The sequence below is a fragment of the Aotus nancymaae genome, unplaced genomic scaffold (assembly GCF_030222135.1).
Source record: "Aotus nancymaae isolate 86718 unplaced genomic scaffold, 86718_ANA_hifiasm-v0.15.2.pri h1tg000019l, whole genome shotgun sequence".
NCBI lineage: Eukaryota > Metazoa > Chordata > Mammalia > Primates > Aotidae > Aotus > Aotus nancymaae.
In genome coordinates, this window is record NW_026988431.1 from 49,568,996 (window position 1) to 49,596,569 (window position 27,574).

The 27,574-nt window shown below is 36.6% G+C and overlaps 1 protein-coding gene and 1 long non-coding RNA gene across 3 annotated transcripts in view; one reads left to right on the forward strand and one right to left on the reverse strand.

The window, feature by feature from the left end:
• TIPARP (TCDD inducible poly(ADP-ribose) polymerase) overlaps positions 1–17,189 on the forward strand; it is a 31,377-nt gene extending 14,188 nt beyond the window's left edge. Inside the window, exons 3-6 of the mRNA XM_012447334.2 lie at positions 5,423–5,591; positions 7,206–7,366; positions 14,169–14,447; positions 15,129–17,189. Coding sequence (XP_012302757.1) covers positions 5,423–5,591; positions 7,206–7,366; positions 14,169–14,447; positions 15,129–15,576 — 1,057 coding nt within the window. The 3' untranslated portion in view covers positions 15,577–17,189. The remainder of the gene's footprint in view (positions 1–5,422; positions 5,592–7,205; positions 7,367–14,168; positions 14,448–15,128) is intronic.
• The window catches only part of LOC105713580 (uncharacterized), a 116,233-nt gene continuing 95,730 nt past the window's right edge, over positions 7,072–27,574 (reverse strand). The window contains exon 5 of one of the 2 annotated variants that reach the window (XR_001106587.3): positions 7,072–7,427. This is a non-coding gene — a long non-coding RNA (uncharacterized LOC105713580). Of the gene's footprint in view, positions 7,428–14,260; positions 14,856–27,574 lie in introns of those variants that run through there. The other variant, XR_001106588.2, reaches the window with a different exon arrangement.

Below are 27,574 nucleotides of genomic sequence, written 5' to 3' on the forward strand. Positions count from 1 at the left end.
ATCTCATCTGTCATAACTGTCTCAAGCCAGTAGCAGAACCTCAATACTCTCAATAAATTAAATTGCATTTAATCTTTATCCTTCTATCATTATGACCCTCAGTTTTGGGAGACATTTTCACTTTACATCATAGTAATAAAAGGGCCCACTAATTGTATGTGGTCAGTCTACCTGATTAGGGTGGGTATTAATTAATTTGAGGTCACAGGCTTATCCTTGTAGAAACCAGTTAACTCTTACAGGCAGAAAGCCAAGGTTCTGAAGTCTAACTGAGCTGGTTAAAACTGTACAAAGTGTAGGGTTCAGAAAACTTTGTATTTAGTCATCCTATGCCAACGTCTAGTCTGTGTTTTATTTCTGTTACCTTCCCACTTAAATATGCGGTATGTCTTGTCATTTCTTGCTAATAGCACCATTATCCAATCACCCAGACCAGAAACATGGGACATCCTAGTCTCTTCTCACTCTCTTCTGCCCCACATGTAATTATCCTTCATGCAGTTAAATTCTAACTCTTAAATACCTCATATCATCCCTACATTGCCTCCTTAGTCCTCTGTCATCATATGTCTCATGTGCAGTTCTAATAGCTATAGATGGCTGTTCATAAAATAATATAGACGAATATCCTAATATTTAGCAGATGAATGGTTTTCTCTATCTGTCCACTGCCAAAAATAAATAATTCTTATTTATAGAAGAAATCATTCTTCTATACCACTACAATTGGAGTGACCTTTATAAAGACAAATCTGGACCCTGTTGAAAATTCACTGGTGTTTCCTACTGCCCGTAGAATCAAGTCCTAACTTCTTAACCCATAAACAAAGCTCTTCATTATCTGGCCCTAGCCAACTTATCCAGTCCAGTTTTATCCCTTATCTCTCATAGATACATATACCTTGACCTCCCACATGAACTGGGTGTGCCTCTTGCACACTATTCTTGTGTGTCTTGCTTGGTTAGCTTCTTCACATGGAGTCACTCTGCATGTGGTGTCCCACTTGCCACTGTTTGCCTGGTAGCTAGACTTGGCTCACATTTTATCCACTCTGGGACAACTCCCGTGACCACTTTTCTTGACAACTTTCCCAGCAGAGGTAGGCTATCTGCCTCTGACCACCTTTGTGCCACATTTCACACTATGCCACAGGGTTTGCTTTCCCTACTAGATTGGTGCTCTGTGGCATTTTGCCTTTTTCATTTTCTTATGGCCAAAGCAGAGCCCAGTACCTAATTAATGTGTCTACTTTCAATTACTTTGCTTTTTAAAATACTGTCTCTTTTTCTTCTTGGTTACAAACACTTTATAAATAGAGAAATAGCCTAAAATGGTTACACTCTTCATGGATCTCTTAAATGTATAAACTCAAGCGCTATTTATCTGAGAAAGAAGCTGTGTTTTTACTCATTTCTATTTCATTTAGCATCTTTTTCTATTTTAGTTCTGGTTTTCATCCCAACTCTGTTTATTGTTCATGTCATAGGTCCTTTCTACTTTCTTTTTAGGATCTTAAATACTAAAATATTAGTACACTTAAAAGAAATGATGTGTGCGGCATACTTTCTGACAGTGTGGGTTTTGGTGTTCTATGCATTGGTAACGTATGTTGAAAATGTTGGCTTAATTGGTATGTGTAGATATTTGTTGAAGAGGAAAACCACTGTTATAAAGCATCTAAATTATGAGAATGGGCGTCCTTTTCAGCATTTTAAATTAGTGTTGCATATGGATTCTTATAGTTGTATGTGTGGTGGTGTGTTGGTGAAACATGCAAAAACAGAATTGTTAATATTTCAGCGGTTCAAGTTCATTCTTCTGTTAATAGCAAAAATCAGCAATCTGTTCACATGTTTGTTTGTTTTTCTTTCTGGTTCATGATAGGGCTGTATATTATATAACATAATACTGATGAATTTAGCCATGTGATACAGGTAGCAAGATAGAAATCCTACTGTACAGTGGCTATCACTCACACTCTTTTTTTGGCCATCTGTCAGTAGAGATGCCTTTTAGGCCAGATGGGGTTCTCATCTCCAAGGATTATTGCACCTTGCTTTTACGAAGACACCCCCAATCTTTAGCACTGTCTCTCTTGCTCAGTTTCTAACATTCTGTATTTACTGCTCAGTTTTCCAATATCCTGTATTTAATGCTTTGACTCTAACTTCATCTGCTCAATACTGTAAATTCCTACCCTTATATCTTAAGGCTATGAGACCCTGGACTTAAAACATCCTAAGTTCATTGCCTGACATCTCTCACATTGCTTGTTACCCACTTACAGGAATTTATAGGTTCACATTTCCTCATCTCTCAGATACCCCTGTTTAGAAGGTCTCCTTTTCCAACTACTTGTACCGATCCTGTCTCCACCCATCTTTCAAGAAGCAAAGTGCTTAGAGACCCCTTTTTCCTTGTTCTTGCACACAACTCTACTTACCAGTGATATTTCCTGTTATTTAAACTGCTCCTAAAATTCTTTTTCTTGTCGAAAGCTATCTTAGATTGATAGAGTAAAACCTCTTAATTTTCCTGACCTTTTTCCGTTACTGGATGCCAGTAACCATCTCTTCTCTCATATTGCTGCATGTCTATTCTTTGTCCTCTTATTTCCTGAATGTACTTGCCACTGATGAGTTTAGATAGGCAGATGTACTGCTTCTTTGGCTTACATGTTGTTAGTTATTCCTCTCTTAAAGTCCCTGGAAGACAGAGCTATATCTATTTAATTCTTTGTGTATTGCCCAGTAGAGTCTACCATCATGATTATCACACACAGATGACTCATAACTGCTTTCCAATAATAAGAAACAATAGTTTGATAAAGAAGAGTGTGGTGGCTGTTGAACATTTGGCATCCATATTGCACACATTTATACTGATGCAGATTGTAGAGGAAAAAACCTCTTGGGTTTAGATTTTTAAAGCATTCCCTGTTTAAGGGAGAGCAGCTGGTAAAATTAATCTTATAAAAAGACAATTTAATGTTTTTCAAATTTGCGATTTTGTCTCTGTCAAGTTTAGAAAAAGCATATTGAAAACCAAATAGAGCTTAAACAGTACTTTGATACATCAGTCCAAAGAACAGTAGATTGTAGCAAATTAGGATTTGTCATAGAAACATCATAATGCCCAAAGGGCTGACATGCACAGAGAATGTAGCAAAAGCTGCAGTCGTAAATGTCTTTCTTATGCAAATCGTTATCTATGAAGTCTCAGTAATACAGCCTTACACAGAAATTGCTAGAGTGATGTCCAGAATAAAATCTGACACTAAACAGCAAAAAGCATTGGGTGTTTATATTATAATGCATGTTAACATAATGACTGCTGTTCTAAGAACTCCTTAAAGGAAATACTGAGGATTTGTATCTCATAATTGGGAAAAGTTGCTGGGTGAAGCTTAAAGGTGGAAAAATATGTTTAGAAACTTAAAACAGTCTTAACAGGGAGAAAGATTTTTATCTCACTTTCTAATCATAATATCAGATTCTTCTAAAGTTAATGAATATTGCTTAAGGCAACTTGATACAAAGTTTAATTTAGACATAGGAGTTCCAGTTTTCAGGAGTTTTGTTTGTTTGATTTTTTAGGATTTTCCGGAAAGATTTTTCTATTTGAATTAAATATTCCTATTTACCATAAGTCATTTTAAAACAGTGGCCAAATACTATTTTAAACTACATTTTATTGCCTTATTTCATGCTTAATTAAAATGATATGTTGTTTTTGAGACCACATCCAACTAGTTAGTATTCTTTCTAAGCAAGAAATTTGGGATTTATTGGGAAGATCTTTAGGAATTTTAAAGGAATATACTGCTTTTTACAAGTTCCATGCTTTTTGGTATCATCAATTGGCTATATAGCCTGAGTTTTTTGTTTTTTTTATTCAGAGCAGAACCTGATTCATAAATTGTGAACATTGGGATAGAGGGTGGAAAGTAGATTTTTTCTTTTCCTGATGTTTGCCAAGGTTGTATTGAGAGATGTTACTAGATATTCTTGGGGGAAAGGGAGAGAGGGACATTGTCATAGGTTTAGAAGGATTTTTATAGCCTTCATCACCGTACTTCGGTATCTACCTTAGCATATTAAAGGGACTGAGGAGAGACTGCCAAAAGTAAATTATTAAGCTTTGTATAATTAGTTTTTCAAATATTTGACTGCAGAATCTTTTGTGCACAGCATACCTATTAATCGTTTTTAAAACAAGTATTCCAAGAGCAGATTTTGGAAAATGTGCTAGCTAACAAAACCCATAGATCAAACTCTTTTTTTTAAGACAGAGTTTCACTCTTTTTGCCCAGGCTGGAGTGCAGTGGGCAACCATAGATCAAATTTAATGACCCTTTTCAAAATCCTAATTTACAGCCAGGAAATAAGTTAATTATAGGGAAAATCTGTCTCAACACCTAGACCTCACATGTACCAGTCTTTCTGAATGCCACTAGATCTTGAGTATTTCCTGTGTTGTAGACATCCATTTAGAAATCTGTGGTACACTATGCTGCAATAACTATGCTGTTATCATATATTTAATTTTTTATATTTTCTTCAAGTAACTTTCAAACATATACAAAAAAGAGAGAAGAGAGAGGAGTACAATGACCATTATGCCAGTTACTTGTAATACTGGTTCAAATGTTTCATGAAGTTCTATAAAAAAGGAAACACAAATGTTTTTATTGGACCACCCTTTATAAATTAATTTATTAAATGAGTCTGATTCATATAGTGGGACTTCCCTTCTAACAGTATGGAGACATTTGTAAAGTCAGCAGCAGTGGACCATATAACAAGATGATCAAAATATTCTCAAAGCTAAACCTCATAATAATCCAAACTATTTTTTTCTTCATGTTTTGCCAATATTTTTCTACCCACAGGATAAAAGATAATATTGATGTTGGGTGGATTAGTACTGGCTTTATCTGGAGTAATTTTATTTTTCCTTTCTTTTATCCTGTCTTTGATCAGGCAATACTGTATATTCCTATGTTGGCTCAAGTAAACTGATGGCCTCTGAAAAAAAGGTCAAGCTTCAAGAGAAATTTTCTTTTGTCTATGTTTAGTTTCTACATACCTTCATAGTAAAACTGACTCCCTGATTGGCTGAGGCCAGCCCACTGTAGAGTGGAAGATGGGCTTATTTTGATTGGTTTAGGCCAGTGGTGCTGTGGGGTTAAATCAATCTTACTATAATTCCATGGCCTAGAAATTTTGGTCTTGATTAGAAAGGGCATATAGGAAATGGATGCTTTGGAAACAACCAGCAGTAAATATTCTTTTACTCCAAGTGAAGCAAGTCTTGAGAATTCTACAACAGGCTATGCTATATATTTTTAATGTTCAATGAGATGTTTAGATATTTTTGTTTTACAAATATATTAACAGGTTTTTGGGTTTTTTTTTTAAGAGGACAAGAATTTTGGGCAGATTTGAATGCCATGAACGTGTATGAAACAACTGAATTTGACCAACTACGAAGGCTGTCCACACCACCCTCTAGCAATGTCAACTCTATTTACCACACAGTCTGGAAATTCTTCTGTAGGGACCACTTTGGATGGAGAGAGTATCCTGAGGTATTTACAGGTTCTTTCTTGACAAGTACATTTTTCACATTTAATTTTTTTCTTCTATTCTTTTATTCTTTCTTTACAACAATGACTAGGCAGAACTATGAATATAATCAAAGAGCTTATGAATATAAAATTGAGTCTCATTGATACAAGAAAACTTTTTATTTTTCTTAAAATTTATTTCTTTCCATTAATTTGAAATCCAAAGATAGCATACCACTATTAGCTAAGTAAAATTCTTTCCACAGAATCTTACATTATAGAGATGAAGTACTTTGACCTGTTGCCACCTATGGAGTAATTTTCACAAGATGAGAATTGGTATAACTTTTGATTATATCTGGCTCCTGGGCTTATGGAGATTGGATTAAGTATTATACTTAGCATTTTAGAAGCCCAGTGGAAACAATCACTCTTATGTCTCTGGAAGAAGTACTTGAAAATGTTTATTAAGCTGTGGTCAGGGAAATAAGTTATTTAAAATTTTCTTCTATGTGCATTAACATCCTTAGTCTGAGATAGTGAAAATAGCCCTTCAGTCTCAAAGCAAGATTTTAAAATGACGATGGTTTACTTTGCTTCTGAATGACAATTCTGAGTCATTTTAATACCCTCAAATGGACTTGAGATTAATTTCACATTCCAAAAATCTGACTTTTTCAATTTGATTAAGTTCATTTCCAGCATTACAAAAGGAGGGAACAATTTATCTACCTTCACTTTGATTTTTTAAGACAATAGCAAAAGAAGAAAACCTAGTATGTTAATTATTATAAAACACAATATTAAATTAAGTAAGCTTAAGATCCAGATCACTAGTATCTACCTTCCAAATAAGAGTACAAAGTTGTTTAAAATGTACTCTGAGAATATTTGGACCATTCCTGTGTTTTTTTCTCTGAGAAGTTTTTTGTGTTTGGAGCTTGAAGCTTGAACTTTATACACCAGCACCTTTTCAAAATTTATTTATTTATTTTTAGAGCTAGCTCTTGCTCTGTTGCCCAGGCTGGAATACAGTGGCACAATCATAGCTCACTATAATCTCAAACTCCTGGGCTCAAGCAGTACTCCTGCCTCAGCCTCCTAAATAGCTGGGACTACAGGTATATGCCACTGTACTTAGCTAATTTTTAGTTTTTATTTTTTGTGGAGACAGGATCTTGCCATGTTTCCTAATCTGGTCTTGAACTCCTGGCCTCAAACAATCCTCCTTCCTCTGCCTCCCAAAGTGTTGGGAGTGGTTCACAAGTCACTCACAGGCGTGAGCCACTGAGACTGGCAAACATCACTATCTTTACTTCCTCTTTTGAAAACTCCCTTAACCAAAACCTTCTATGATCTTATTAAGGCTCAAAATAGAATAAAATGGTTCCCTGGGCCCACATGTTTCGTAAGGTGAAAATCCATGCCTTATGAACAGGGAGTATCTTTCCGCCCTGCATACTTGGAAGGAAAAAAAGAGTCTCTTAGCATTTAAAGGGAATTAATTTGACTCACTGTACTTTATTGAAATTCCTGTGAGGTTAACTTTTGCCTTTCGTTAAATTTTCATTTTTAACCATGATTATTTATTAACTTTCCTTTTTTTGTTGTTACCTTCTGTTTTTTCCTCCATAGTCTGTCATTCGATTGATTGAAGAAGCCAACTCTCGGGGTCTGAAAGAAGTTCGATTTATGATGTGGAATAACCACTACATCCTCCACAATTCATTCTTCAGGAGAGAAATAAAAAGGAGACCCCTCTTCCGCTCCTGTTTTATACTGCTTCCATATTTACAGTAAGTGTCCAGTATCAAGTCTCGTCTTTACTCTCATTTTATGGAAATGCACTCCTGAATACTAGAGAGAAAAATACTTTAAATTAAAAGTTTGCCTTGGTTAGTACCCCTAGAATGTGAAATTCCAAATTACTCGTTGGAGTTTTAATTCCTCAAGAAATTGAGTACAAATAACTTACAATTGACCCAACACTAAAAGAATGAGTATCTTATTGGATTTTTTAGCGTTAACATTTTTCCACAATTAAATATAATTGTGTCTGGAATGAGGCACAGAACTTGCATTTATCTCCTCAATGGAAGATTGAGGTTTTCCTTCTGTGAAACTTCTTTCATGGAACTACTTCCAAGATGAGACCCTTCTGTGTTATAGGACAGCTTAGCCAAACTGCCAGGGCAAGTGAGGAGAGTCCTACAAGGTGATTTCTCCATACTTTTTCCTTGAGTGAATTTGAATGGGAAAAATTCACCTTTAAAATAATTTACATTCTTACTGTCTAGGTAAGGCACCTCTTCCTATGATACTCACTAAAATTACTTGTCATACTAAGAATATAGTTTAATATAAGGTTAGGACTGAACACACTCTTCTGAATTGTAGATGAGCTTTTCTTCCATTTTGGCAAGATCTAGTTTCTTCCTTTCATCTCCAGATAACCCAGTGGCATATCTTTACAGATACCCAAAGGTGGGCACATTACCATTCGCATAGCCATCTTTGATAATTAGTATCTCTAGGGAAATCATTATCTACTCCAGTCAGATATGCTGTTTTTAGAGCCTGATTTTGAAAATGATATAGGTTTACTTGGTTTTATGAACTTTAGAGGTTGTCTAATGGATGGTTTTTTTGTGCTGATCTTTGAGGTAAACATACTGTTTTTATATTCCTACTGTTTTTATTTTAGCTCAAACTGTTTTCCCTAAGTTGTTATGACAGAATCTTAGTGATTCTAATCCTGTGATTGCACGAGGAACATTAAAAACAAACTAAAAATCCCTGAAATGATCAGTATCCAAAAGAAATTTGTAATAAGACTGATTTTAGAAACGTATATTGGATTGGGTTAAGTGTATACTTTCTTCTAAGCGCCAGTTTTAAAAATTTTACCTTGTAGAGTTTCTTAAAAAATTAGAACTAGTAAAAATGCCATTTCTGTGATTTTATTAGCACAGCTGGAGATAGTGTCAGTGTCCAGTAGTTAGGAATATATTGTCCTCCTGGCGAGAGAGTAGAACTCATTAGTGAGACCAGCAGCTTGGCATGCTGAGCCAATCAAGCAAGATATAGCTTCTGTGTGAGGGTAAGAATGCAAGTTCTGCATTGTTGGAAAGTTTTAGTGAGTGGTGAAAATGCTTCTGTTTTGATCCCAAGATAAGTAATCATGGAATATGCCCTCCTCCTCTTTTTATGTTTTTTTTTTTTTTTTTGAAACTTAGGCTTGTTTTATAAAAGTATGAACTATTAAAATAACATAAGCAGCAATACAATTAATGCCATAAATATGTCTTCATTATACAGGCATATCTTGTTTTATTGTGCTTCCCTTTATTGTACTTCACAGATAATTGTGTTCTTTCCAAATCAAAGGTCTGTGGCAGCCCTAGGTCAAGCAAGTCAGTGGATGCTATTTTTTCAACAGCATGTGCTTACTTTATATCTCTGAGTCACATTTCGGTAATTCTTGCAATATTTTAAATTTTCCATTATTATTATATCCATTATTGTGATCTAACCAGTGATCTTTGATGTTACTGTTACAGTTGTTTTGGGGTGCTAAGAACGGCACCCATATAAGACGGAAAACTTAATTGATAAATGTGTGTTCTGACTGCTCCGTGGACTGGTCATTTTCCTATCTCTCTCTCCCCACTTGGGCCTCCCTATTTGCTGAGACAAAACAATATTGAAATTAGGCCAGTTAACAACGTTACAATGGATGCTAAGTGTTCAAGTGAAAGAAAGAGTTACACCTCTCTAAGTCAAAAGCCTGAAATGATTAAGCTTAGTGAGGAAGGCATGTCAAAAGCTGAGATAAGCCAAAAGGTAGGCCTCTTGTGCCTTAAAATTAGACAAGTTGTGAATACAAAGGAAAAGTTCTTGAAGGAAATTAAACATGCTACTGTAGTAAGCAGACAAATTATAGAAAAGTAAAATAGCTGCCTTGCTAATATAGAGAAAGTTTTAGTGGTCTGGATAAAAGATCTAACCAGCCACAACATTCCCTTAAGCCAAAGCCTAATCTGGAGCAAGGCCATAACTTTTTTCAGTTCTATCAAGGCTGAGAGAGGTGAGGAAGCTGCAGAAGAAAAGTTTAAACCTAGTAGAGGTTGGTTCATGAGGTTTAAGAGGATATCTCCATAATACAAAAGTGCAAGGTGAAGCAGTGTTAATGTAGAAGCTGTAGCAAGTTATCCAGAAATCTAGCTGAGAACATTGATGAAGGTGGCTGAATTAGAGATTTTCAATGTAGACAAAACAACCTTCTATTAGAAGACAATGTCGTCTAGGACTTCCATGTAGAGAGAAGTCAATGCTTGGCTTCGAAGGACGGGGCTGACTCTTGTTAGAGGCTCACGTAGCTGATGACTTTAAGTTGAAGCCTAAGTCCCTTAAGAATTATGCTAAATCTATTCTGCCTGTGCTCTGTAAATGGAAAAACAAAGCCTGGATGACAGCACATGTGTTGATAGCATAGTTTGCTGAATATTTTAAGCCCACTATTGGGACCTGCTCAAGAAAAAAAGATTTATTTCAAACTATTACTGTTCATTGACAATGCACCTGGTCACCCAAGAGCCCAGATGGAGATGTACAGGAGATTAGTGTTTTCATGCCTGCTGTACAAAATCCATTCTGCAGCCCACTTATCAAGGAGTAATTTTGACTTTCAAGACTTCCTATTTTAACAGTACATTTTGTAAGGCTATAGCTGCCATACATAGAGATCCCTTTAATGGATCTGGGCAAAGTAAATTGGAAAACTTTTGGAAAGAATTTACCATTTTAGATGCCATTAAGAACATTATGATTCATGGGAGGGGGCCAACATACCAACATTAACAGAAATTTGGAAGAAGTTTATTTCAGCCCATGTGGATGATTTTGAGGGGTTAAAGACTTCAGTGGAGGAAGTCACTGGAGATGTGGTGGCAATAACAAGAGAGGTAGAATTAGAAGTGTAGCCTGAAGATGTGACTGAATTGCTACTATCTCATGATAAAACTTGGATGCAGGAGGAGTGCTTCTTTTGGATGAGCAAAGAAAGGGGTTTCTTGAGATGAAATCTAATGGTGAAGATGCTGTAAAGAATTTTGAAATAGTAACAAAGGGTTTAGAATATAACCTCAACTTAGTTGATAAAGCAACCACAAGGTTTGGGAGGATTGACTACAATTTTGAAAGAAGTTCTACTGTGGGTAAAATGCTTTCAAATGGTACTGCATGCAGCAGAGAAATCTTTCATGAAAGGAAGGGTCAGTTGATGTGGCAAACTTCACTGTTGTCTTAGTTTAATAAATTGCCACTGCCAATTTAGCAACCACCACCCTGATCAGTCAGGCCATCATCAAGGCAAGACCCTCTCACCAGTAAAAATACTACATGTGATCCTCCTGCCTCAGCCTCCCAAGTAGCTGGGACTACAGGTACATGCTGCCATGCCCAGCTTATTTTTTCTTTCTTTTTCTTTGGTAGAAGCAAGGTCTCACTGTGTTGCTGAGGCTGATCCTGAATTCCTTCCTCAAGCAGTCCTCCTGCCTCAGCCTCCCAAGTGGCTGGGATTACAGGCATGATCTTGGGTTTTTAAGTTGTTATTAAATGCGAAGGGTCAAAGAAAAACATAGGTGTTAAAGAGGCCACAATTCTCAGGGAATCAGAGATGTCTAAGAGTGGAAGGGGTAGGGTAGGAGACTGACATTAATTAATGAATTTCCTGCAAATTCAGCTATTTTTTAAAAGGTCTCTCCTGCTTTTTAATGGGGCTGATAAAAAGGAGCTTATTCTTTAATAATCTTAGAATTCTTGAGCTAAGACTGCATAAGCAAACAAAGCTCAGATTTAAGGGTTAGGGGGTTCAGTACTTTCAGCTGAAAGAACATCCATCCCATGCAATCACATCATGGTCATAAGAATGTCTGACGCAGTTTCTTTAATTCACCCCAAAAGGATAATGAATTAATTTTTATTTCATCGCTGAAATTGGTTTAGTAAACATCCTTCAAAATGGTAAGGGGAAGGAGGGAGAGTTATAAAAGGTGACTTTTGATTCTGAAAATCCATTCTTCAGAGATCTTTGCATAGAAGCTCAATTCCCTTCGACTTGGCCTCTCTAGAGAAGGCTGGTGTGGTATGGTGACACATGCCATATATCTTTGGAATACCCATGAGGTGAATACAAACTCATCATTCTCCGAAAATAAAGGTACATTTGTAACTGTGCTTAGAATATATATTTTTAACCCATGGCAACTAGAGTCTTGAAGCCCATCAGACAGATGTGTATATGCATATTTTTGTTTTAGGCCAGTTAGGATGTTGGCTTGTTAAAAAGTAAGCATCTGTGGGTTGGAATGGATGTTTACCATATACATAATCCAATTTAATATCTCAGAATGGATAGGAATTATTTATCTCAGCTCATCTTCAAGCATATGTTAGTAATAACAGATCTCCGTCTCCCCCAAAAAAGGAAAAGCTATATTTGAAGCTTTCATTTTAAGGAACGGGTGCATAGTAGTGATATCAGAAAGAAAAGGGCAGAATCTCTTCTGTTAGGGTTAGGTTTGCTGTACAGGCTGACAGTCTAAAACCTCTTGGGCAGAGTGTTTGGAGAGAATCTTACCTTTCTCCTTCAAACCAAAAGCCTTTGTTGTTAACTTCAACCCCTGTTAATAATAGAAAACCTGGTAGGCTGGGGACTCACCCTTTTCTTTGCAAAGCTGGATAGAGGGAAGAGCTATTAAATAAAAATAAGGGGCTTATATTGTTTGCTTCCCAACCATTCCTCCAGAATAGTGATGGCTTTTTAAGGAGTTACAGATCTTTGAGAATCTGATTAAAGCAGTGAGGCCTCTCTTCATGAAAGTGTACCAGTGAAAAATGTACCAGTGTACCAGAAAAATGTATCAGTACTGAGGATCCAAAGGAATCTGTGTGGGCTCTGAGAAAATGCTACAGAAGACAAGAACTGTTGTGCCTTTTGTTGTGACAGTTGGAGAAACCAGCAGCACTTTAAATCTGCCCCTGTACTTAAAAGCACCTCGGAGATTCAGTAAGCCCTGGATCCACCCATCCAGGACTCTGTCTCACAAAGAGACTCTGAGGCACATTAAATTAAATGCACAGTCACTTGTAGAAGGTGGGGCTAGAGAAAGCAGTCATGATTCCACAGCTTTTAGTTTTTTTAAAGTCATCCCTTAAAAGATTGTGTGATGATGATAATAATGTAGTGGTGCTGGTGCTGGTGCTGGTGGTGAGAGTCAGGCAAAACCAGGTTGGAGTCCTGGTATCTTGTCTATCACTTTGCAGCCTTGTTTAAAAAAAAAAAAAAAGAAAAAAAAATTTGTGAAATATATGGAACTAAAAAGAGTATGAGATTAGAAACTACCTTGATGGGCCCGGCCTAGATTCAAATCCTGTCTTTGCTCTTTACTAGCGATACTCGGGCAAATTATTTAATCTCTCTAAACCTCAGTTTCTTCATTTGAAAAGTGGGGAAAACCAAGTTTTCTTAAGGGTTATTGTGACAATTAGTGATACTGTATGTAAAATGACTGGTGCATAATATTTATTGGCTACGATTATGATGAGAGAGATGGTCAGCTATGCTCTTTGGAGATGAGATACATGTTCACAGAAAGTTGTAGTCTCTGTGTCACAAAGCTCTTATGAAAACTTCAGTTTCCTAATCCATTTTGGCACACATTATTACTTCCTTGTGACCAGAATATGCCAAGGAGTGTTATAGTACCTGGCCCTGAAACTAAGTCTCAGGGTCAGGATTTCCTTGCTCTCTACTTTTTTTTCCTCCGTTTTGAAAATGGCCAAGAAATGTGATTTAAATTTAAGCATTTAACCAGGCAGGAATAAGTAACTTACCAAAGCTGCTGCTTATTTAAAATCATTGTTCAAAGTAATAGACATGAATTTAAAGGCTCACGGATATGCATTCTGGTGTCTAGAGTTCATAGTAATTAGTTTCATCTTAAGCACACTCATAGCTCTAAAAGTTGAATAGTATTGGTGGTTTTGTTTCTATATGTGATATTGGAAAATGAAACAAATGTCAAATATTTATCAGTGTTCAGGTCCTGCTCCATGATTTTTGTTTTTATACAGAAATTAAAGTAGCTTTTTTTTTCTCCCTATAAGCTCCCTCCTTGCTGCCTGCCTTACTTTGTCTCCCACCCACATATCCTTTAGTAATGAAATCTTTTCTGCTTAGTATCAGCACATTTTGAAGAAAACATATAACAAAGCTTCTTTAGCTATAGATAATAAAGAGGAGACTAGGATTCAAAAGTAAAGGTATTTGTGAACCAGCTCTTGCCTGTTTGCCTTGTAGCTATACATTTCGGAGTTTTGTCCACAGGAAGGAGGCCCAGAGGAGGCTAATATTAGGCTATTCATGTACAGGCAGTGTTTAAGACTTTTTTTTTCTTAAATTGATAGCATTTTTTTTTTAATAAGCACTAAAGCTATACAGATTATATTAAATAGACACTGATATAGAGTCCTATAATGTGAGATGTACTTATTTCTTAATGTTTTTACATTAATGTTCCTTCCTTTTCATTTTAGGACACTTGGTGGGGTTCCCACACAAGCTCCTCCACCTCTTGAAGCAGCTTCATCATCACAAATTATCTGCCCAGATGGGGTCACTTCAGCAAACTTTTACCCTGAAACTTGGGTTTATATGCATCCATCTCAGGACTTCATCCAAGTGCCTGTTTCTGCAGAGGATAAAAGTTATCGGATCATTTACAATCTTTTTCATAAGACTGTGCCTGAGTTTAAATATAGAATTTTGCAGATATTGAGAGTCCAAAACCAGTTTCTTTGGGAGAAATATAAAAGGTGAGTCAGATGTGTGAAAAGTTCAAGAGAGCTTTATTGTAGTTAATGTCAAATAAGGAACATAATAGTAAACATTTGCATACAATTTATGTTCATATTTTTCCGTCTATTAACTGACATATAATCCTCATAACAGACATGAGTAGGATTATTACAATTTGCATTTTGCAGAGAAGAAACTGAGTCACAGGAAACTTACTTGCTGTATGTCATGCAGCTATTAAGATATGGTGCTGAAATTTGAACCCAGGCAGTCTGGCACCAGAGGCCTTGCTCTTAATCACTTTACTATGGTGTCTCTCAAGTCAGCCAACTAATGTAGTACAAAGGGAGGGAATACATTTAGATTTCAGGAATCTTAGAATCTAAGAGATCTTCAGGTTGGAGGAATTAGGCAAGGAGGGCATCCTGAGGAAGGAAAAGATAGGAGAACTCTTAATAGATTTAAGATGGAAGATAAAGCAAGTAAATGATTGGTGGCAAAAGAAGGAAAGGGGCTTTTCTTCAGTGGAAAGATAAGTTTAAACTTTTATTAGGATCTTTGATGGCATTTTGCCCTTGATAATAACTAGTTTAATATTTCCTCTTCATTAAAACCATAAAGAGAAGTTTATGACTACATCATGCCTGTTTTGACTTGTATTTCATCCTTCTGAATTCCCTGTCTGCTCTTTGCATTAGGAAAAAGGAATATATGAACAGGAAAATGTTTGGCCGTGACAGGATAATAAATGAGAGACATTTATTTCATGGAACATCCCAGGATGTGGTAGATGGAATCTGCAAACACAACTTTGACCCTCGAGTCTGTGGAAAGCATGCTACAATGTTTGGACAAGGCAGTTATTTTGCAAAGAAGGCAAGCTACTCTCATAACTTTTCTAAGAAGTCCTCCAAAGGAGTCCATTTCATGTTTCTGGCCAAAGTGCTGACTGGCAGATACACAATGGGCAGTCATGGCATGAGAAGGCCCCCTCCAGTCAATCCTGGCAGTGTTACCAGTGACCTTTATGACTCTTGTGTGGATAATTTCTTTGAGCCTCAGATTTTTGTCATTTTTAATGATGACCAGAGTTACCCTTATTTTGTTATTCAATATGAAGAAGTCAATAACACTGTTTCCATTTGAAAAATCTTGGTACTGCTAAATTATTTGATATGAACTCAATCCAGCATTTGTAGCAGGTTTTGAATGGGTGGGACTGGGTGGGGAACAGCATTGGACATTAATAGGGCACTTTTCAGACCCATTTTTTAAAGTGCTAGAAATTTTTTTTTTAAGTTTTTTTTTAAATGACCACTTACTCTTTAATTATTTACTAATTGTTAGTGTACTCAGTGTGGAAAAGACTACAGATTACATGCTCTTTTCATTCACACTTGTACATATAGACAGCAATGTTATTAGGAGCATTAAATTAAAAAACTGAATAGCCTAATTTAAATGTGGCTTGGGTCTGGTAGAAGTTGGCCAAATGGAATGGAGGCTGTGAGCAAAGTGAGGATTCTGTTTATTTATTTACATCTGATAAAACTGACTGGAAATAGTACTACCATGCATATTTTCTGTCCAAAGCATCACTGCTTTGGTATAGTATAAGTTCATGAAATTCTGGTGGGTGGATAGAAATTTTATTTCTATCAGCAGAACTGAAATATAACAACTAACCAGAAAACATCAGTGACTAACTTCTGCAGAGTTTGCCCAAGAATTCAGAGTTCTGTTTAGAGGAAGTTAAAAAAACAGTAACAAAAAGAAAACAACCATTTGAAAAATTTTTGTCACCAGCAAAATTTTTCACTAACTAGTGATATGAAAGGTGATTTTTGTGTTGTTAAACTTCAGCTTTGGAAAACTCAGTCTCTTTCATTATCATCCATTCCACTTTGAAGGAGCTGGGCAGCTAATTTGGTTAAAACCAGTTTTGAGGATTAGAAGTATTACTTTCTTTTGGGGTTCCAGACCTAGCTTATGACTGAAAGTTTTAGCAGCAGAATTGATAAGGTTTATTACTGTGTTTTGCACAAAGTAGATTCACAAAAGTATTTGGTGAAATTATTGGTAGATGGCAGTCCCACCCCTACACCTGCTTTGCCAGATACAGCTGGGTTCCCTGGCTGACTCTGTACCTTACTTACACTACTTACTTAATAGAAACACAAACTTGGAAACTGTGCCGTTGGCCCAGCTGGAGCACTGTCTGGTGCATATGCTGCTTCCTCAGTTCAGAGAGGTAGCAACTAAGTATACTCCTAATAGAAAGCAAATACCTGGATTTACAAAAGTGAAAGTGGTTGTTCATAAAAGAATTCACCATGGAATTCTTTCAGTTACCAAGCTCTCTCGGTATGTTTGTGGTTATATCATTTACACAAAACTTTTCAGGAACTTCTGTGTTGTTTAAAGCAAGATGTATCTATACTGATGTCTCAGTGAATCAGTCTGTTTATTAAGCACTTATCAGGGCTTCCACACAGTTATTTATTTTGCCCTAGTTAATCCTGTTGTTCGCTGCCATTGGCATGAAATGGCCAACTGTGGCTGTTACAGTTCTTTCATTCAATTATAACTTGTAAACCAGTGACTCCTAATCTTTTTCATGTTAAGACACCTTACCATTGCTTATTTGGTTTTATGAGACTTGTTCCTTTTTTTCTCCCTAAGGAAAAAGAAAGCTTTATGACATATTTATTTTTTTAATAAAACTAAGCAAAAATAAAAGTTATGGTAATTCTTTAAAACTTTGTTGTTGTTTCGGTTCCATTTAAGATCACTGAATTAACACATAGTTGGTGACTGTAAATGTTGGTTGCTTGGTTAAATGTATGATTAAGTGACTGAATGAACAGACCTAAACAGAACTTGCTGCTTAAACTTTCCTGCGGTGGGAATCTACAGAAAGTACATTATCTAGCAGTCCACTATCCACAAGAGAACAGTCTACAAGAGAACAGTCGATATTTTATTTTGCAGGTAATATTTGGAGGAAAGGGACGAGTTTTTTGTTTGTTTTTCAAGACAGAGTATCGTTCTATCACCAGGCTGGAGTACAGTGGTGCGATCACAGCTCACTGCACCCTTCACCTCCTGGGTTCAAGTGATTCTCCTGCATCAGCCTCCTGAGTAGCTGGGACTACAGGTGCACGCCACCACGCCTAGCCAATTTTTGTATTTTTAGTGGAGATGGGGTTTCACCATGTTGGCCAGGATGGTCTTGATCTCTTGACCTTGTGATCTGCCCACCTTGGCCTCTCAAAGTGCCGGGATTACAGGTGTCAGCCACTTCACCTGGCTGGGACAAGTTTTATATAGGTTGAGTGTCTCTAATTGGAAAATCTGAAATGCTCCAAATTCTAAAACTTTTTGAGCATAAACATGGTACTAAAAGGAAATCCTCATTGGAACACTTCAGATTCTGGATTTTCAGATTAGGAATGCTCAACTGGGAAATATGCAAATACTTAAAAACCTGAAATCTGAAACTCTTCCCGTAAGGGAAACGTATCAACAGACAGCTGCAGAGAAAAACATAAGCAGGTTGTTCCCTTGACTGGGTGTGAAGGAGATATAAAAGAAATTGTATGGCCAGGCATGGTGGTTCATGCCTATAAACCCATCACTTTTGGAGGCTGAAGCAGGCAGATTGCTTGAGCTCAGGAGTTTGAGACCAGCCGGGGCAGCATGGCAAAACTCCATCTCTACAAAAATACAGAAATTAGCTGGGTGGGGTAATGTGTGTCTGTGGTCCCAGCTACTCAGGAGGCTGAGGCTTGAGCCCAGGAAGCAGAGGTTGCAGTGAGCTGAGGTTGCACTACAGCACTTCCAGCCTGGGCAACAAAGCAAAACCTGTCTCAAAAAAAAAAAAAAAAAAAAAAAAGGGAAAGGATTTGTAGAAGTCTTATCAGCTCTCAACACATTAGATTTCAGCTAACTTAAAAAGTCATCTGATTGATTAGTATACATAAGCATCTCTAAAAGTGCTTTTAGCCCCAGTGTAATGATTTTTAAGTTCCTGATTTGGTATTGTATGTTGTTTAAACTAAGTAATAACTATAGAATCAGTCTAAATTTTGTAATGGTTCTATGGATTTAAAACATACTAAATGGCATTCATTAACTTCTACCAGCACAGCTGAAATTTACACCATTTCAAGAAGCTGGAACTTGCTCTTAAACTGGTTAAGATTTCCAGGAAAAGAGAATCTACAAACTCCCTGAGATTCCAAAGTCATGTAATCCTATAGACAGGAAGATTTTGTATGTTTGCAAAGTTTATAAATATTGGATCCTCGGAATTATGAATCTTAATGCCCATCTCTGCACCTTGTTACAAACCTGTTTGTTTTAGTAAACAATTATTTGATTATAAAAACAATCACTAGGGCCCGAAATACTTTTAAAGAATTTTTATTATATAAGGTCTGAAAATGACTAAATAGAAACCCAATGCCATACTGTCAATTTAAATTAGAGGTTTTTTTCCTCCTTCATTTAAGGAAAGTAAGATTACAGCAAGATGTTTCTAGGTTTCCTTAGTTTGAATCTAACAGTCAAAATGCATTTTAGAAAATCCTACATGGCACTTTTCTAGAATCTAATCCATACTACGTATGTTGTTGCTATTACCATGTGGTTTTAAAAAAATAGCTTAAGCTCTTCTATTGTAACTATACAGCCTTGAACAAATCACTTAACCTTCCACATGGTTAGTTTTCTCATCTTTCTTGTTTTGACTTTTTTTTTTAATGACTACAAATGAGACTTTATAACTTTAAAACCCTACAATGCAAAAATTTTTTGTAAAGTGCTATACAACTTATATAGCATGTACTTAAAAGCCAGATACACTTTCCATAAAAAATATTCTTAAAAACAATCCCATCTAGTTTATTGATTTAAGTACTCTTATTGCAGTCAAGTTAAGGAAATTAAACTGCTTTTTACCTTCTTTAGCTTTCTAATCTTAGTAAGCTATCATTATAGAAAGTAAAAGATGCTATTGAAAGATTTCATCGCATTAATTAGTTGGCCTTATTTTATTGCTTAACTCACTTCTTCACATATCTTTTGGGAGACTTAACTCCTATATAGAACTGTCAGACGGCAGCTCTTTTGAAGCTTTAATCTTACATGAATGGAAGTGTTTGTGTGGTAGAAGTGTTTCATGAACACTTGCCAAATTCTTCAAGCTAGAGGAGCAGTGCCCAGCCATTTTAAATATGTCAATTTCATCGATTCTTATAATAATTCTTAATTAATGATTTATAGAATGCAGAATGACCAAAAGCTACCAGGAACTCAATGATTTTTAAAAAATCAAACTTGGATTACTCATCACAAATATATATATTTATATTTGATATGTGGGATATACTTAATCTACAGATATATTTGGTGCTTAAATGGATTTATGGGTTCCTCATGATAATTCCTGTATGCTACTGGTGTTCATAATTAACAGGCTAGCACCACTGGGCTAGACTATTTCTATATTCATGTTTAAATGATTTCCTTTTTTAACTAGGCTCATCTCCTTAATTATATCCAATCTTAAAATAGCCTTAAATCAGATAGCTAATAGGTTCAACCCAGTTCAAGAGCCTCTAACCCTTCTAATGCTTAGCAAGTCTTAGCTGCCAAATTGTCATTTGGTGGGCCTCATGTTAGATACATCAGAGCTGCTCTTCAAAGTATTTCACAGTATATTAAAGATCTCATTTAACAGATTTGAGTGGCAAGAGTACACTAAACAGGTGCTACTCAAACTACATGATAATGTACTCTTCAATAAGAATATGAAATTACTGTGCAAACATCAGTTTATAAGTTGTTTTTTGAACAGCAGTGATAGATTTGGGGCATTAACCTTTTTTGACAAAGGTCTCACTTGAAGGTTATGTGTTTTATAGTATTTTGGTCAAGGGTTTAAGTCATAGTTTCTAAGCTGGGTGTAATTAACTATTCCCTGTACTCTCAGTGGTCTAAGCTAATTGAACCCAGTATTTATAAGCATTAATTCCAACCACTCATAAATGTATCTGGATTTCTAAATGCCAATTTCTATCCATTACTATAGGTTTATGACTATATTTTCTAAGCTACAAGTTTGCAGTGTTATTTATAATTATTAACAACATAGGCACATAAAAGTCAGTGCTAGATAGGAGTGGGAATGCAGATTTTGTGAGCCATTGTTACTCAATTTTGTGATAAATTAGTGTCATTTATTTATCAGAAAGCAACTGCTTAGACACAAGCCTGTCCAAGAAAGTTATTTGGACAATTTGAGTATGTGGCTTGTGGGCTGAGATAAAGAATGTAACACGGAAGAGTGCCTGGCTCTTGATATACCATCAAATTTTAATGAGTGGTAGTAAGAATAGCAGTAGTAGCAGCAGCATAAGGAATAGTAAGCAGTGTGGTAGGCTGAATAATGGCCCACAAAGGTGGGCCTAATCCCAAGAGCCTGTCAATATGTAACTTTATATGGCAAAAAAGCACTATTGATTAGGAATCTCGACTTCTGAGATTATCTTCTAGTGGGCCTAGTGTAATCACAAGGGTCCTTATAAGAAGACAAGTCAGAGATGGAAAGATGCTCTGCACTGCTGACTTTGAAGATGGAGGTTGAGACCATGAGCCAAGGAATGCAGATGGCCTTTAGGAGCTAGAAAATGTAAGAAAACACCTTCTCCCCTAGAGCATCCAGAATGAGCGCAGCCCTGCCAACACCTTGATTTTGGGACTGACCTCCAGAACTGTAAGTATAAATTTGTGTTTAAAGTTGCTAAGTGGTAATTTATAATAGCTGCAATAGAAAACTAATACAAATAGCAAAAATAATAGTAATGATATTGGAGAATCAGAGAACTGTTCCAATATAAATTAGTAATTAAAACGAGCTCTACAAATGTGAAAAATTTACAAAGCCTGTTGAAAAAGTTAAAAGTTATGTGAAATTCCAAGAGAGTAAACTACCAGTAGCTTTTCAAAAGTGGTTTATCTACATGCTAAAGACAAACCCCATTTAAAGTAAGGTTTCTTCAAAGGAGCAGTTAAATACTGAATAATGGCAAGCACTACAGTTACATAGCCCAGTAAAACAGATCTCTTGTGGAAGATAGAGGAGGAGGCAAATTGGTTAGTGAAAAAGATGTAGGATGGAAAATTTTAGCATTGAGGTTACCTAATAGTAAATTTACTTTGCAGATTCAAGTGCCCTTTAGGTGTTCTTTTGTTCTTACATGGTGAAGGGTACCAAGCTAGTTAGAAAAGCATTTATTAACTAGCTCAGAACCCAGGAAGTTTCTTCTTTCTCCAGAATATAAAGTAGCTTTCTTAAGCTTAGCAAGACAGTTTTCTTCAGCCTCTTGTTCATAAAGAATATTATCTTTCATAAAGACGTTGTTAAGGTCTCAAACCCTATTAAGAATAATCCAAGCTTTAACCAGCTTTTTTATTGTTCATAATCAGGACTTCTTACCAGAAGACCTCATTTTGATGCTTTGCTTTGAAGGATGGGACATCTATTTAATTTTGTTCTCTATTATACCTTTCTCCGAAGAGTCTTGTGGAGAGGGTCAGAGTGATGAGATTGTTTCAGTAAAGACACATAAAAGTATCTTAAATTATAATTAGTATAATGAATTCTATATCTCTCCTAACAGAAATCTAGAACACATTAACTCAAGATTGATTAATTCAAAGGTGCAACATTTACAAGGATTCTGTGTGATTCTCTTGGCTCTTCCCTCATGATTGCAAGGACTGCTCTAGCTTCACATACCACATCATATTTGCCACATTCAAATATAGAAAGGGATGATCCTTGTGAAATACCTTTTTTTTCTTATAAGAGTTAGAAAAACCTTACAGTAACACTCTAGTGGATTTCCATTTATGTCTTACTATCCTGGGTTGCATCACAAGACCATGCCTAAACAAATCCTTGGCAAGGGGGACAGATTCATTACGAATGCTTTGAACTAACCAACATTCACTCCCTAGGGAATAGGAGTTATCCATTAAGCAAGTGGTCACCCATACCTGAACCACCCTGGGCTTCTGTCTGTAAGGAAAAAATAAAACACTGTACAGTTTGGCCTACAAGCTGTAATTTGCCAACTCCTATGCTATTGTAACATTTTACAACTTCCCTGAGCCTTATGACCACTTGGGAGTGTGAAAACTAGATTCTGGACCCTTTCTCAAACCTCTTGAATTTTGACAAGCATATTAGATGATTCTTAGAGATGGCAAGTTAAGAACCCTGTGCCCTGTGAGGCCCTCTCCCTCAGAGTGTGTGATGGAAAAACTAGAGGATCCTTTCATACTAAAGTAGATGCTTTGGCTCTTTCTTTTCCAGAAATGGGCTCACAAGAACATTACTGCTATGACTGTCTGAAAAAGCCAAGTGACATACAACTCAAACAACTTTCGGGATAATAGAACTCATAGGTGCTAGACACTGTTCTAAGTACTGTTCATTCATCAATCATTTTAAGCCTCATAACTTTGTGAGGTAGGTACTGTTATTATTCCCATTTTACAGATGGACAAATTAAGGCCTCAAGAGGTTAAGGAACTTAACCAAGGTCACATAATAAGCAGAGGAACTAAGTTTAAACTCAAGCAGTTTGGTTCTGGAATTTGTACTTAAAGTCACTGTACCCTGCTTCCACCTATACTATATACGACTTTCATTCAATCCAGATAAACCAAAAGTTAGTTTTTTATTTACTTGAGATGTTCAGGTACTGTTTCAATTTTTTGCTTCTAGTTTCTACTATAGAAGTGCTTCTAACTACAGGGAAAGCATTATTACTTTTTAGTTTTGTTTTTGAGATGGAATCTTGTTCTATTGCCCAGTCTGGAGTGCAGTGGCACGATCATGGCTTACTGCAGCCTTGACCTCCCGAGTCAAGCGATCCTCCTACTTCAGCCTCTTGAATAGCTAGAACCACAGTTGTGTGCCACCACACCAGGCTAATTTTCAAACTTTATTTTGTAAAGATGAGAGCTCACTATGTTGCCCAGGCTGGTCTCCAACTCCTGGGCTCAAGCAATCCTCCTACCTTGGCCTCTCAAAGTGTTGAGATTACAAGGATGAGCCACCATGTCCGGCCTACTTTTTAAAATCCGATTTCCATTCCCTCTCTGTTTTGTATTAAATCATACTCAGTTCAAAAAGAAAATGGAAAGCCTTTAGGAAGGCTATGCCTTCATGGCCAAAGTTGTTTGTGAAGGCATGCCACAATGCTTATATTTTCCACTCAGGGAGCAGCGATGGATCATAAAGCTACTGCAGGAAGACTTCCACCATTGCACTGACACATCCTCCAAGTGAAGGCAATCCATCCCTGCTGTTCTGGTTCAACAGAAACCTCCCGTTTCTGGAGGGTGAGAAACCAACTGGCTCCAAGATGTTCAATCTCTTACTGGGGTGCCAAGTGGATAGAAAACTTTTCTGACTAGAGTTTGTTGTCACAGGATAGCCAAGGACCTAAAGAAGCCAAGGACCTTGATTAAGGCAAGGGGTCCCTTATAATTCTCATCCCCCCTTTTCACAAGTTAGAGTTGTCTGGATGGCACTAGGGTTCAGGAAATAGAACAGGGAGTTTTCTCTGGAGACAAAATGAAGCAATAGGATGAAAAGGGTAGAAACAATATTACAGAAGCTTGCCAATGTGCTTAATACAGCTCAGGATCAATCCCAAACCTGAAGATGCCAATGTCAGAGCCTATAGTTGGGCTGGGTGTAAGCAAGAGATCAGGACTTGGACATGAGTTTTTTCTATCCTTTTCTCTAGAAGTGGGGGGAAAGGCTAACTGGCTAGCACACACAGAAAAAGCCAGAAGCAGACAGCTGGCAAACATGCCTATAGAATTCCCAAGATAACTTTAGAGAACTTTGGCAACTTTTCAGACAATTGCCACAGGGCCTCAGAAACGCCAACAAATAACTAATGATGGCTATAGTGATAGTGATCATTACTGTTGGGGTGATGACAGTGGTCCTTCATGTTGATGGCGATTGTGATGTTGATGATAGTAGTGATGGTGATACAGTTGACCCTTTAAAAACAAGGGAGTTATGAACCCTTACCCCCACACAGTTGAAAATCTACATACAACTTTTGACTCCCCCAAAACTTAATAGCCTACTGTTCACTGGAAGTCTTACTGATAGTGTAAAGTTGATTAATGTATATTTTGTATATGTATTATATACTGTAGTCTTACAATAACTAGTAAGCCATAGAAAAGAAAATGTTATGAAGAAAATTATAAAAGGAGAAAATATATTTACTATTCATTAAGTGTAAGTGGATCATCCTCATCATCTTTACGTTAAGTAGGCTGAGGAGGAGGGTGAGGAGGAAGGAGGGGTTGGTAAGAAAATCCACATGTAAGTGAACCTGCACAATTTAAACCTGTGTTTTTCAAGAGTCAGGTATAGAGTGGTGATTGAGATGGTTATGGTGGTAGAGGGAAGGTGATGTTCATGGTCAAGGCAATCATGCAGGTCATGATGATGGTGAGGGTAATAATAGTATTGTTGCTATTGCCAGTGGTGGTGGTGAAAAGGGGAGGAAATCTAGACACATAGGACTTGATTGAGAATGGGGTTTAATCTTTTATTGCCCCAGTTCCAGCATAGAGACTCTTGTAGAAGGGAAGTACAAAAATGTTGACCTTGATCTCTCCCTAATAAGTCAGTCTAATAACTTTGGAGTCAAATGCTTCTATTAATTGTTTAGGGAGAGATAGTGACCTACAGTGAATGACATTTCTATTTAGGATGCTCTTAGCTAATGGACTTCTTGATTTTGAAAGTGAGGTTTTCGCAAACAGCCTATTCTTGATGGAAAGAGGCAGGGCTATCTTACTGTACAACTCCAATGAGCATTCATTATTCAGCTGTCAGTGTGAATGGCACCCCAGAGAAGTTTAGTGCCCAGACTGCAGCTGTACTCGGGGCCTTGGCATAACAGAGTAGCCTTCACTAGTCTGAGAAACTGGGGGCTGGGCTTTGAATTCAGGAAACATTTAAGAAGGCAGAAAGTTTTCTGAAAGGAAAGTCTAGTACCAACAATAGGGAAACAGTCCAGGCTCAACACTGGACAGAATTACTAAGACATTCCCAGCAATGGGTAGCAATCCATGAACTTAGGAAGAGCACTGTTTGATGCCTAAATTGTAAATTCTTTCCAGTTCTTAACTGTTATCCACAAGCCTTAAGAAAGTCTTACAATAGTTACTCTTGGAGTCATGTAGATAAGGAATAGATAAACCTGCAGGTGATAGAGAACTGAGCCAAGAGAGGGACATTAGGCAACCAGAAAAAATGTAACATACGAAAAGAATTCAAGCACTGCTCTAGGCTGAATGTTTATGTCTTCCCAAAATTCATATGTTGAAATCAATCCCCAGTATGATGGTATTTGGAGGTGGGGCCTTTGGGAGGTGATTAGGTCATGATGACAGAGCACTCAGTGGGATTAGTGTCTTATTATAAAAGAGACCCCAGAGAGTTCCCTCATCCCTTCTGCCATGTGAAAACACAGCGAGATGATACTTGTCTTATGCACTAAGAAGTGGGCCCTCACCAAATCTGCACACCTTTCCAGACCTCAAACTGTGAGAAATAATTCTGTTGTTTACAATTTCCCAGTTTATGGTAATTTTTTATAGCAGTCTGAGTGTACTCAGCACTTTCTACTAAAATCAGGGACATATACTAATTTTCCGAAAAATAAGTGGGATGGGAGGAGTTTAATTATTTTATTGAAATATTAAAGAAAAGGGTGACGCTGGAAAGCTGGAGAACTTGGAGGTATATAGGTACAATAATTATATTTACTGATATTTATAGAACATTTACTATGTGCTAGACTTTGTATTAAGTGCCTTATGTACCGTATCTCAATTTACCATTAAGAAAATAAGGCATACAATAAATTATTTTAATCAAGAGAATGTAGCCAATAAGTGACAGAGTTCTATTTAAACCTAAATCTACTAAAATTCCAAGTTCACACTCCAAATTATTGATCTCTAAATTTTTTCACTATACATTTCTATCACTGAAAACTTTGGGAGCATCCACTTCAATGTATGTATATTTATATATTCATAAATAATATATGTATTTTCTCCACTAATACATTGAATACATTATAAAAAATACAAGAATATAAATAAATTAAGAAATAGATTAATAAGTAATATAAAAGATTTTTAAAAAGAAATGTTAGTATTTTTATATTTATTAAATGTACACAAAATAATTCCTTTGTTCTCACTAAAAAATATTAACAATAGTAGCTGGAAAAAGGATATCACAAAGATATGTCTGATTGGAAGAAGTCCATCACTGGCTGAGCTTACTAAATCATAAAACTAATTTTTCATTCTTAATCTCCTTAAGCAAAAATTTCTGTTGAAAATCAGCTAGCAAATATCCATAATTCTAGATGTCAATCAGTTGTTCTTGCAAACGAATAGAAAAGTGTATTTTTATATTTTTAATATATCTCTTCAAATTTTACTGAAACTCCTCATTTAGATAGCTTTTAAATGAAAATTCTGCTTCCAAGTGTTTCTAAGAATGCAGATGTGAACACTTTCATGTGATAATACTTTTTAAGAAACAAAACTAGATAAAATGGAAACACATCAAAATTTTATTTTTCAAAATTTTTCATAGTAGGTTTCTTGTTAAATTACATGTTTTTCTCACTCACTGTTTAAAAATGTCCTTTTACCTTGAAAAGACAGTTTAAATGTTGAGTCTTTTTTTATTTTTCGCCAAAATATCTTCTAGGTCACTAGAGTTAGCTACTTGTCATCACAGGAAAAAAAAGGTCAGGCCAGGCCTGGTGGCTCACGCCTGTAATCCCAGCACTTTGGGAGGCTGAGGCGGGCAGATCACAAGGTCAGGAGTTTGAGACCAGCCTAGCCAACATGGTGAAACCCTGTCTCTACTAAAAATACAAAAATTATTAGCTGGGCATGGTGGTGGGCACCTGTAATCCAGCTATTCAGGAGGCTGAGGCAGGAGAATTGCCTGAAACCAGAAGGCGGAGGTTGCAGTGAACTAAGACCGTGCCACTGTACTCCAGCC